Source organism: Periplaneta americana, chromosome 10 (assembly GCF_040183065.1).
Source record: "Periplaneta americana isolate PAMFEO1 chromosome 10, P.americana_PAMFEO1_priV1, whole genome shotgun sequence".
In the NCBI taxonomy this organism is placed as follows: domain Eukaryota; kingdom Metazoa; phylum Arthropoda; class Insecta; order Blattodea; family Blattidae; genus Periplaneta; species Periplaneta americana.
In genome coordinates, this window is record NC_091126.1 from 32,146,575 (window position 1) to 32,158,901 (window position 12,327).

The following is a 12,327-nucleotide window of genomic DNA, read 5'->3' on the forward strand; positions in this document are numbered from 1 at the left end:
TTGTTTTACTCAAAATTTCTCGTACTTTGCAAATAATCAGTCGTGTTTACTTGAATAACTCTTATTTAAGATGCCTCAGACATTCTTTTCATCTACAAATCACTTTTTCAGTGTTCCTTTAAAGAGATATTGAACTACACAAGTTATTCTGCACCAGATAAGTAATGTGGTTATAAGGTACACAGCCAAGGAGATTGAATGAAGGAAAGCTGTATACAACACATGTTTAACCTTCCAAAAACCACATGAGTGGCTATGTTCTGTAAAATTTCGTGAGTGAATATAATAAATTTATTATTTATTTAGCTACCATTACAACCATTTCTCCATACAACTCTTCAACAAACTGCTTCATTTTCTCAGCATTCGCAATTAGTTCTTCCAGCAGAATATCAGAAACTATAATGTATGCTATAAAATGTAGAATTTTGTGTGAAAGTCTATTTGTACTTAATTATATCTTCTCTTACCATAATACAGATGCTAGCCAACTCATTTTCCTCCATTCATTCTTCTCGTCCCCTTTAATCCACCTATCTGTTTCTTGTCGAAGTATGAAAGAAACGTCTTAAATCATAACTTATATGTAATTAATTTTATAAACCACTTCAACTTCATTCAGGAAAAAATATACATACCTGGTACTCGTCCTCCATATGCGGTTCTTGTTTTATGTTTAGGTGCAACACATTTCTATCACAGTCATCAGATTTTTTATCAGTTGACATCATTTTCTTAAAAAAATAAAACAACAAAGTTAGACATACGACTGTTACTAATTTCAAATACTATACATGTATTAGTACCGATAATATTTTCCATGTACATATTATAAAGGCAGGCAAATAGGCCTCTTATGATTCCTTGAATATGGTATAAGAAGGTACTAAACAATTAATGTAATGACCCAATTATTTTACAATTTACACTGGAAATGAAACCTCATACTCATCTGATAGGAAGATGTACTTTTATCATTTTCTTTTTACGTGTTTTCAGAGATGCACAGATGGCAAATCTAGAAAGAGTAAAATTCTTTGATTGTTATTTGTTGATTATACGAAGTATAAATAGAAGGTATATGATGCAGTAAAAAATATATTTTAAGATTTTCAACACAACACACATTTTAATCATGCCTACACATCTGTGTACAGCGAATTCTCACAAATTATAGGGCAGCTATTGTTCGAGTTCAGCCCTTAAGAGACAATATACCTTGGGATAAAGCACATAATACATATGAGCCCCTTAGATCCAAAGTGGTGTAAGTCCATTTTTTTTATTTTTGAGTTAAGTCCAGAAATGGATTCTTCATATTAAAATCTATTTTCTGGAATAGTGGAGCAAATCCTAGCTTACTTATAAGTTCTCATAGAGTGCAGCACAAGTTTAAGCACTCAAGAGAATCATTATTCTGTTCCAAGCCAAAGTGGTGTAACTGGGACTTACACCAGGTTTCCCTCAATCGCTGTCTGGAACGAAATTGAAGGCTCACGAGGTGCTCAAGAAATTGGAGCATGTGTTATAAAACACATTACATGCAGAGCACAGACAGCAGAACATGTGGTCATGTATAGTGACACAAGCTCAGGCCAAAATTGAAATATTAAGATGGCCCTACTTTTATTAAGGTTTTTGCAGACAGAAGCCGCTGGCAGGGTCACTGTTATTGACCAAAAATTTATGAGTGAGCAATCATACCTGCCAAATGACACCGATTTTGCTAGCATTGAAAATTATAGCAAAGGGAAACATAATATTATTTACGGCCCCGAAGACTGGCAAAAAATAATTCTTGAATCTAGGAAGAAAAATCCTTTCCATTTGTCATTAATGACAACAGAAGACTTCTTGTCAACAGAAAACCTGGAAAAACAAATCACTAGAAGAAAAACTAATGAAGAAAAAAATCCTGTGAACTGGCTTAAGATTCAATGGTTAAGATACACAAAAGCTGACCCTTTCACCATTTTCTACAAAGAAACTCTGATGGATGACATGCCTTTTTTTAAGTTGGACATAACACCAACAGCGAGACGTGGCCATAGAGTAGTGAACCTGTCTAATATCGTTCTTGATCGCCTTTACACTGGACCCCGGCCAGTGACACCGGCAAAGAAAAAAAGACATGCTTGATCTACTCCCCTTCATCCCTCCTGTAAGCCATGGATTTTTCAAAGTCTTCAAACGTCATCCAACGTCAGAGATATTGGCCCGCTGGAAGATGGCGAAATGGATCCCGATAACCCCTGATGTCAACCTTTAGGACTGTTTATTGTGAAAATTTGTTGATCAAAGATTAGCCATTCTTAGACATTAGTAAACTATTGCTATAATTCTTGTAAAAAATAAAAATTGACTTTTCTGTATTAAAAGTTTTCTTTCTATTCGTTCTTTGCTAAAACATACTACCCTTAAACCATTTCAGGAAAGGTGGTGTAAGTGACATGGCTGTGAAAAAAAAAAAATATTTTACTACCTGAAAATGTTATTTTTTTCCTTGGAACTAAATAGAAATTTAAGTTAGCCCTTTTTCAACAAGTTTATTTAAGAATAAAAAAATTCTTGTACAAAATGAATTGATTACAGCTGTTAAACTTTAAGCCCTCATATCTCAAAACTATGTAAGTGTGACTTACACCACTTTGGATCTAAGGGGTTCATATATATATATATATATATATATATATATATATATTAATAATAACAAAAATGAATGGGTCTTCATGTGAAAAAAACAAAAAGATATAAATTAAACAAATATGGATCTGAAGATTCCTTATCAAAAAGTGTGTTTCGGTATGTATCCAAAAACATTAATGTAAAAAGAACGAATTATTATTTTCATAATTATACGTTCAATTGTAAACTCCAAACAAACATTTTGGGAGTGCTTGTAAATATCTATAGAATATTCTGCAATAGAAACACACCTAGTTAAAAAATAAGCAGAAAAAGCTATTTTATTTTTCTACACACATTAATTATCTACTGAAAACTTTTCAGAGAAATATTTTAGTGTTTAAAAAATTAATGAAAGCTTTAGCTTTTAATGGTGTAGCAAATGTATTCCTAGAATCTATATTTCTTTGTCGCCATAATTAATGTAAACACCCACAATCAGTACGTTACGAGGATAATGCAGTTGTTAAGATACACTCAGGGACAAAAAAAACCGGACACTTTAATATTTGCTGGTATTTTGCAAAACATTATCTTCCCATACAATATTATGGTAACCATCTGTTGTTATGGAGACGTGTATACATTGTTGATTGTTTTTTGTTTTATAAACAAGCCATTACAACCAAATATTCCAATTTTGCTTTTGGAGTCTCAGCTATAACAATTTTGTCTCAACCATTTTGTGCTTCATTATCGTTATCATTCGTTATTTCTTTATTTTTACATTTTCTGAGTTTAAGTGGGTTGTAACATTTGTCTTAAAACAAGATGCGACCTGAAGATGTGGCTCGAGCTGTAGCCCTTTACGATGATGGACGCAGTGTACGTTACATTGCAAATGTTATGAATATGGCTAGAAGCACAACCCATGATGCCATAAAACGGTATAGAGAGACCCTAGAATATACCAGAAGACCAGGTTCGGGTCGTCCAAGAGCTACAAATCCAAATGAAGACAGGTATATGGTGTTGAGTTCTTAGGGAGCGCAACCTGCCAGCTACTAGTGTAGCCCAGCAATTTGTTAACATGCATGGACGCCCAATTTCGGCCAAAACAGTTAGAAGGAGGTTGAAAGCAAGTGGACTGATATCAAGTAGACCTGCAACTGGTCCCAGACTTCTCAGGATGCATCGAGTTGAACGACTGCATTTTGCAAATGATCACAGGGATTGGAGAAATGGACAGTGGAGCTGTGTTCTGTTCACCGATGAGTCCCGTTTCAATCTGTGCTCACCTGATGGACGTGAAAGGGTTTGGAGAAGGAGGGGAGAACGATTTTCACAGTGTTGCATTTCCGAAAATGTGCCATATGGAGGTGGTTGAGTGATGGTTTGGGCAGGAGTGTGTACGGATGCTTGTACAGAGTTGGTTTTTGTTGAAAATGGAAGACTAACAGCTGATAGGTATATAAATGAATGTTTGGCTGATCATGTTTTGCCATTTGGCCAATTTGTAGGCGATAATTTTGTTTTAATGCATGATAATGCACGGCCGCATATTGCCCATGCGGTCGGAGATTATCTCCAAGAAGAGGAAATCCATATTCTTCCATGGCCAGCAAGGAGTCCAGACATGAATCCAATTGAACACGTGTGGGACATGCTGGGACGGCGTGTTAAGAATAGGCGACCGAAAATAGAATCATTACAAGAGTTGAGGCGAGCACTTGGCGAAGAATGGGAACTTATTCCTCAAGAAGACACTGCTAACCAAATTGAGAGCATGCCAAGACGTATGGATGCAGTTATTCAAGCCAGAGGGGGTAATACCCGTTACTAAAAAGAGTTTTTAATGTTTAAGGTACCATAAAATGAAAAAACAGTTAGACCAAACAATGCCATAGTTATACGCCCTTTGTAATTTTTTTGTAAATTTTCTCATCAGAGATTTTTTTTTTTCAAATGTTGTCGTATAAGGTGCTAAATGAAACATTATTTTGTTTAAATGGGTTTTGTTTCATTTTGAAATAATTGGCAACAAAATACAAGCAAATATAGAAGTGTCCGGGTTTTTTTGTCCCTGAGTGTATTATACCTCCAAAAGATAAACAATCAAATAGTAGACAAATGATCCCCATCGAATTATGCTCTCACAGCAGTAAAACACAACATTCCTGCAATTACAAATTACAATCTATACATAGCTAACAACGCCCCATAAAATTATAATCTCGCCATAGTAACAAAAAAAAATCATTGCTTCAATTACAATAATTCCAGAATCCTATTAAATTGTAATCTGTCTGCAGTATACAAACGCCCCATCAAATTATAGTCTAGCCATAGCTGAAATGAACACTCCAGCAATTACAACTTCAACATCGCATCAAATTACTATATACCCATAGTAAACAACATCCCATGACATTAAATCACCATACAGTTCAAAATAGCCCATCGCAATGATCCTACAGTAAACAGCATATCATCAAATTATACCTTCTCATATCAAACACCACCCCATAAATGATCAACTTCAAGTTCCCATCAGATTAAAATTTCCCAATAATAAATAATAATAACCCATCACATTAACATGTAGCTTATTTAAGTTGAGCAGGCATGGTCCAATTCAGGGCAAGATCGGAAAATTGAGGCATGGTGTCATTGCAATATTGCACGTGTGGTGAAATCCGCTATTGTAACAGGAATTTCAACTGTACAACACTATATAAATACACATGCTTACCTGTAAAACATTCAGCTATGCATTCACATTGAGGATGTGTAGTCTAACTGACCAGACAACGGCATACTGATATACCGATACTTCCTGGTTCGTAAAGGAAGGTCGATCTTTTTCACATTGCTTAACGACAGTCCCTTTAAGAGAGCAAGAGATATATAATTGACATATGCATTTGCTTCCTATGTTACGATTACACACTACTCTCAGCAAAGACACCAGGATTCTTGCTGGACTTTATAAGACATACTGGAAGAAAAAAAAGAGCAGGTATGGAATATGATTTCTCCAAGTATTGAAGAGGTGGAAAAATACAAATATCTTGGAGCAACAGTAACAAATATAAATAACACTAGAGAGGAAATTAAACGCAGAATAAATGTGGGAAATGCCTGTTATTATTCGGTTCAGAAGCTTTTGTCATCCAGTCTGCTCTCAAAAAACTGAAAATTTGAATTCATAAAGCGGTTATATTACTGGTTGCTCTGTATGGTTGTGAAACTTGGACTCTCACTTTGAGAGAGGAACATAGGAATAAGGTGCTTAGGAAAATATTTGGGGCTAAGAGGGATGAAGTTACAAGAGAATGAAAAAAGTCACACAACGCAAAACTGCACGCATTGTATTCCTCACCTGACATAATTAGGACATAGACGTTTGAAATAGGCAGGGCATGTAGCACGTATGGGCGAATCCAGAAATGCATATAGAGTGTTAGTTGGGAAGCCGGAAGGAAAAAGACCTTTGGGGAGGCCGAGACGTAGATGGAAGGATAATATTAAAATGGATTTGAGGAAGGTGGGATATGATGGTATGGACTGGATTAATCTTGCTCAGGATAGGGACTGATGGTGGGCTTATGTGAGGGCGGCAATGAGCCTCCGGGTTCTCTAAAAGCCATAAGTAAGTAAGTATAATTATCACCGCATAGTCACAACTTGTGAGTAGTCTATGTTGCTTCTCCAGATGGAAGCAGCAGCACAATATTTCACTTAGTTCCACGTGCTTACTATTATTCATGCAACAGGTTATATGACTAAAACAAACAATGCTAGAGGCGATTTTTCGTAATGTTACTACTGATGAAGAAAGATAACTAAATATTGTTCAAGGCCATTTCCCTCAGTAAGGTTTAACTAGCATAATCTCTCAGATTACCTACCTATTACCATCAGTATGAGTGTACTTTCAATTAGCAGACATGCTATTTTTCCTGATAGAAGACGTTAAATTATGCATCAACAATTGTGAAGGAATATTAGCACATACAAATGCCCTGTGACATGGAATGAAAGCCTTCTCAAAACGAAATAAGGAGCGAAAAATGGACGTGTTTTCACATTCAACAATATTTCAAGTAATTCCCACATTCTTTTGTTTATTTGGTGATGCCATATCAATTGCGTGGTTGTCTGGTTGGTAGAATCGGTGACAGCTAGATAGAATTTGCCAAGACGAGTCCAGGAATTAGCCATGAGATTATCCGACTTCCGTTTTACAGCAGAGGAAAATCTATCAAGCCAGGTAATCAGGGCAAGGAGGATTCCAACCCATGCAAGTGTCAATCTCACTAACCCCTTAGCTACTGATATGCCAGTGGCTCTAATGTTTAACAATATTCATGTTTGAGGAGAGGAGGAAGGACATTTCAAATCTAGGAATGTGGATTACACCACTGCATCCCCTCTTCAATATGGTGGAACCCTCCTCAGTTTTCAAATGCTCAGATAGTAAGAAGTATCAAAAATAAGAAATGTGAAGCATTTTTAAGCATAGTATCAATTCTTTAAAATCTTAATGACAGCAGTCTTTAAAAGGCCATGATGTTTCACTTTTTTCCTTACTCTCTCTGCCAGAAAAACATGTGACCTTAGGATACACTGTCCTGATAACATCTGCAACTTCAATCGAGACAGAGCGGAGAATTTCATGGGGCGATAAAAAGCGAGGCAATAATTTTACCTCCGCCAGAATTCTTTCATATCTTGTACATCTACATGACTGGACATACAATTTAATTACGTTCTGAAGAAAGCTCTGCAAAGCATTTCTGCCTTCCTTTAATAATTTCATGATTAAAGATCTAGTGGAGAGAATGGAGTGAACAATTAATGTTGCAAAATTAATGTGCTTGTGAATTTTTACAATAAGGAAGGGTAAAATATTGTTCTATCAAATTATTTTAAACATAACATATGAATTCTGAATTTTCTGTCCTTAATCTTATGACTATAAATATTTGAAAGCAATATTACACCAACACTCATAATATTTTCACGGAAAGGGCACGTCATCTAACGTCCCTAATTTTCCCATCCCCTTTTTATGAAGGAGGGACCTAAAAGATTGCAACACAGCAAGAGGCTTACTGTGCTTACCACTCCTATTTTGTGAATAATATTTATCGCCAAAAGGTCGTGCTCTTCTATGAGTACAGCACGCTGGACTCTGACCTTAACTCAGACTATGGTAGACTAATCATGGCAATGACATATAAAGAAATGATGGCGAAATGAGCTCGAGGTCCAAAGCTTGGAAGTTACCCATCAAATTCAATTGGTTGAGGGAAAACCCCGGAATAAACCTAAATCAACCAGGTAACCTGTCCCAACCAGGATTTGAACACTGACTTGCTCATTTCACGGTCAGATGTGCTAACCGTTACTCCACAGCGGTGGACTCTATCTTACTCATGTCTTCCTACACTGCAGTTAAGCCACTGGCGTGGCTCAGTCGGTTAAGGCACTTGCCTGCAGGTCTGAAGTTGCGCTCGGGCGCAGGTTCGATCCCCGCTTGGGCTGATTACCTGGTTGGGTTCTTTCCGATGTTTTCCCCAACTGTAAGGTGAATGCAAGGTAATCTATGGCGAATCCTCGGCCTCATCTCGCCAAATACCATCTCGCTACCACCAATTTCATCGACGCTAAATAACTTAGTAATTGATACAGCATCGTTAAATAACTTTAAAAAAATGTAGTTAAACTATGGAACTGCTCAATAATCCATTTTGAATCTTGCGTACACCACTTTTAACACTTGAATATAATTAATTGATGAACTAGTGGACTTAACACGAGTAAGTCCACTAGTTCAGCAATTAATTATGCTCAATATCATGGTAATGCACTTGATTCGTTGTTGCACGTAGTAAATTGTTACGTGCAATAAAATTATATCTCCAAGCCTGGTTCATTCAACTGACATTCACTTGTGCCATTCTTACACGCAATCACTAACGCTACCAAGTTGGGTTAGATTTGTTTCTAGGTTTTATGCAGTTAGGCCATGGATAAATATATAATATTTATCCATGGTTAGGCTCGAAGCGGCTGGGCGTTGCTCAATCAACAGTTATTCTGTATGCTTAATTCCGTTTAAGGGTGTCGCTTGTGTGTTACAGTAGTTATATTTCTTCAAATTCAATATATACGATTACTTCTGCCATTGTTTTCCTCAAGTCGGGCCTCGGCAATATTCGTATTTCTTCGGGTGCATCCGTCATTGTGTCGCCTGCTTCGTGCTAAAGTGACACGAAAGTCAATCAAATGAAGAAACAGCTGTTGCGAAACCGCGGGTGATTCATGCCCACTTACCTTCGCACAGAAACATGCTTATCCTAACATTGCCATCGTAATTTGGGGGTTATATGTAGAATACAAACTAGCTAAAAACACTGACATCTAGACAAAAAAAAAGTTGGAATAATATCTGGGTACTGAGAGGTTATGATGAACTAAAATCTCTCTAATCTGGAAATACATGGCCAAAAAAAGTCCAAATTAACAAGATGTCCAGGGTAAAGGGAAATGGAATATTTATATAGCGCACTATGGAAAGGAATTACATATTAACTAAATTACCAAATAAAAGTTCCATAACCCTACTAGTTATATAGTGAAGAGTACAGAGTACTTGTAAGATATATACAAGCATTTTAATTGACTTACCCAATGAAGTCACACTTTCGTTCTTTTTTTAATCTATTGAAAAAGAGTGATTTTTGGCTAAACTAATGCTGAGGTAATTCCCTTCGTACTCCGCTTATACACCTTGCAAAGACGAATATGTGACAGGTTAGGTTTGGTTAGTTTAGGCTTTTATTATGCCTCGCATACACGATCAACTGCATCTCCCACAAAAAAGTCGCTTATAAATTCAACGATTTTCACTTCTGAAATCACCGGAACTACCTCAGCGCTAGTTTCTCCGTGGTGGGCCACATAGAAGCATAATGCTCCAATTTTTTAATGTACTGTATTCTAGAGCTCATTGATGTGCAGATGTTTCATCAGGAACCGTATTTTATAATTGAAATTTTGTTGACACTTATGTTTGAAATTGTAGAGTTGTAACTTCGGAACTCTTCTGCAACATTCCTGCAGCTCATGAATTAGACGTTCGATAACTTTCTCCTCCTTTCCAATTATTAACTTCACTAACTTAGGCTTACCAGCACTCGAATTGTTAAAGATAATAAAACTTAATCATCACTTTCAGAGCTTCAAGAGTAACTGTTGGACATACTACAAAGAATGAGAAAAACAATACTGTAAAAATGTGTACACACGTAGTGAACGAAAAATGAGCAAATGACGAAGCTCTTCGGAGCAACATATGAATCAACAGCAAATGGTCAGAGAACACAGTCACCCTCACTCTGCAAGGTCCCAAGCCAGGCCTCCAGAATAAATAAAAAGAAAATGGCTGAAAGTTGTATACATTTGTGTTCAATAAAGACTACTATTAATGATTTACGTCAAATTGTATCAGTTCAGTTTCAGAACTTCTGTCGAATTTCAGCAAATCCCATCCACGGGGAATGCAAACTTCCTTTGTTGTACCAACAAGCAAAGGATCACTAGGTATCGAACGATTCATTGTTCGTTTGCTAGATGTGTATGCGGCTTAAGAAAGAAGGGAAAGTTCAATGAGCTTAGGCCTATAGTTGCAGGAATGCAGAGGGACGTTCAAAGAGTTTACAGTTTCTTTCCCGCTCCATTGCATATATCACTGAGTAGCTACATATTACACTAGTCAGACTTCAGATGCATACAAGCAATATTGTTCTTCCTCTGACACACAACGTCAAGTAAGATGTACTGCCTGATAATAGACGTACATATCAGCCAGAACCTCAACAGATACATACAAGATGAAACACTATCACTTCACTGTGCAAATGATCCATTAAAAACTCAAAATGCCACTAAACTCCAAGCATCAGTCAAAATAAAGAGCAAGAGAGACAAATTGAAGGCCATGTCCAGGCTAAGAATATTATATGGTCTCTCCATCATTTTGAATAAAGAGGAGTACAAGACAGAAGAATGTTGGTCATGTAAAAAACTTACAGGAATTTGTCCAGTTTCATGAGAATGCCAAATGTAACGGGTTTTCCGACTTACAGGGATGTTCAAATAGTTCAAATAGAGACCTAACCGAAATATGTTTTCTGATGCTACAACAAAACAAGCGTAATGTTTTGTTCTTGTTTAGTCAACTGTCCGAAGACAGGTCTGAACCTCACAAGTGATACCAAGAAGGCACCACTTATGAGGCAACTAGGCCAGGAGATAATGCGGTAGGGTGGCCAGTTTCTTTCCCCCTCCATTGCATACATCGCTGACTAGCTACATATTACACTAGTCAGACTTCAGATAAATAATCCATGGCGCTACAGCCCGTGAAGGGCCTAGACTGACCAGCTGGCTGCTGGCCTCACGCCCACATGTCGAAGCAGAGGTGGACGATCATCCAACCAGAATGGAGGTATCGTGTGGTTAGCACGATAATCCCCCCAGCCGTTATAGCTGGCATTCGCAACCGGATTTCGCTACCTATCATAGCTCCCCAAGTGCATCACGATGCTGGGTGGGCACCGGTCCCATACACTGGCCGAAATTTCATGAGAAAATTTCTTCCCCCATGAGGAATCGAACCAGCGCGCATTCCGTAACGCGAGACCTCGGCAGGATGCCTTAGACCGCGATGCCACGGCATGGGACCAGACTTCAGATGCATACAAACAATTGTTCTTCCTCTGACACATATCGTCAAGTGTGAGGTACTGCCTGATAATAGATGTACAGTCTTAGAAAAAAGTTTTGTCGCACAGATACTTCATAAGTCCCAGAAAGGAGGCAGTGCACATGGTCGGAGGACAAGTGACCTGATTCACAAGTTGAGGCAATAAAATTAGTTTTGTTTCGTTGTATGTCTGATCATGCGCACTGCCTCCTTTCTGGGACTTGTAAAGTATCTGTGTGACAAAACTTTTTTCTAAGACTGTACATATCAGCCAGAACCTCAATCAGAGTGAAGCGTAATGTGACAAACTAATATTAGAATTATGGTAGCAAGCAGTCGACACAATGAAGGTTGATTCACATTATAGGGATACTGAAGCTCTGCTCACGCAGTGCTCATGCTACAGTTAAAATTCATAGGAAATAAGTGGGAATCCACGCTCATGTCCACCAAGAACGAATGCAGCAATCTTCACTGACAATATTTTGAGTATTTGATTTTGACAGTATGTCGACCTGAGTACCTAGTGTAAACAAGTTATATGCACATACTCCTGAGATCAACAGGTCTAATATCTAAGGGTGCTATTCATAGACATTTCGCAGCACACGCTACGAGCGTACTAAGCTAGCCCCGGCTATCCACTGGTTACTAGTACAGAATTCAAATCATATCCTATCGCTAACACTGGTTTATGAATACGAAAAACGCTGATCATCCACCGGAAGCCTGCGCTAAAAATGTCTATGAATACGGCCCTTAGTTTCTTTCACTTCACCAGTAAATGGACGAGCAATTGACACTTGTTTGTGCCAGACCTGAGCATTACCGCTAGGCACCAGGGTTGGGCAAGTAAATTACCTGGAAGTATTTTACATGTATTTCTCATCAAATAAAATACGTATTAAACCTTACTCAATTGGTTT

General features: G+C 37.6%; 1 protein-coding gene across 5 annotated transcripts in view; it reads right to left on the reverse strand.

Moving 5' to 3' along the window:
* LOC138707549 (zinc finger protein 70-like) overlaps positions 1–12,327 on the reverse strand; it is a 32,302-nt gene that overhangs the window by 15,545 nt on the left and 4,430 nt on the right. For 4 of the 5 annotated variants that reach the window (XM_069837099.1, XM_069837100.1, XM_069837101.1 and 1 more), the window contains 2 exons: positions 5,378–5,511; positions 639–734 (listed from right to left, as the gene is read on the reverse strand). In XM_069837099.1, the coding sequence (XP_069693200.1) occupies positions 639–731 (93 nt within the window). In that variant the 5' untranslated portion in view covers positions 732–734; positions 5,378–5,511. The remainder of the gene's footprint in view (positions 1–638; positions 735–5,377; positions 5,512–12,327) is intronic. The other variant, XM_069837098.1, reaches the window with a different exon arrangement.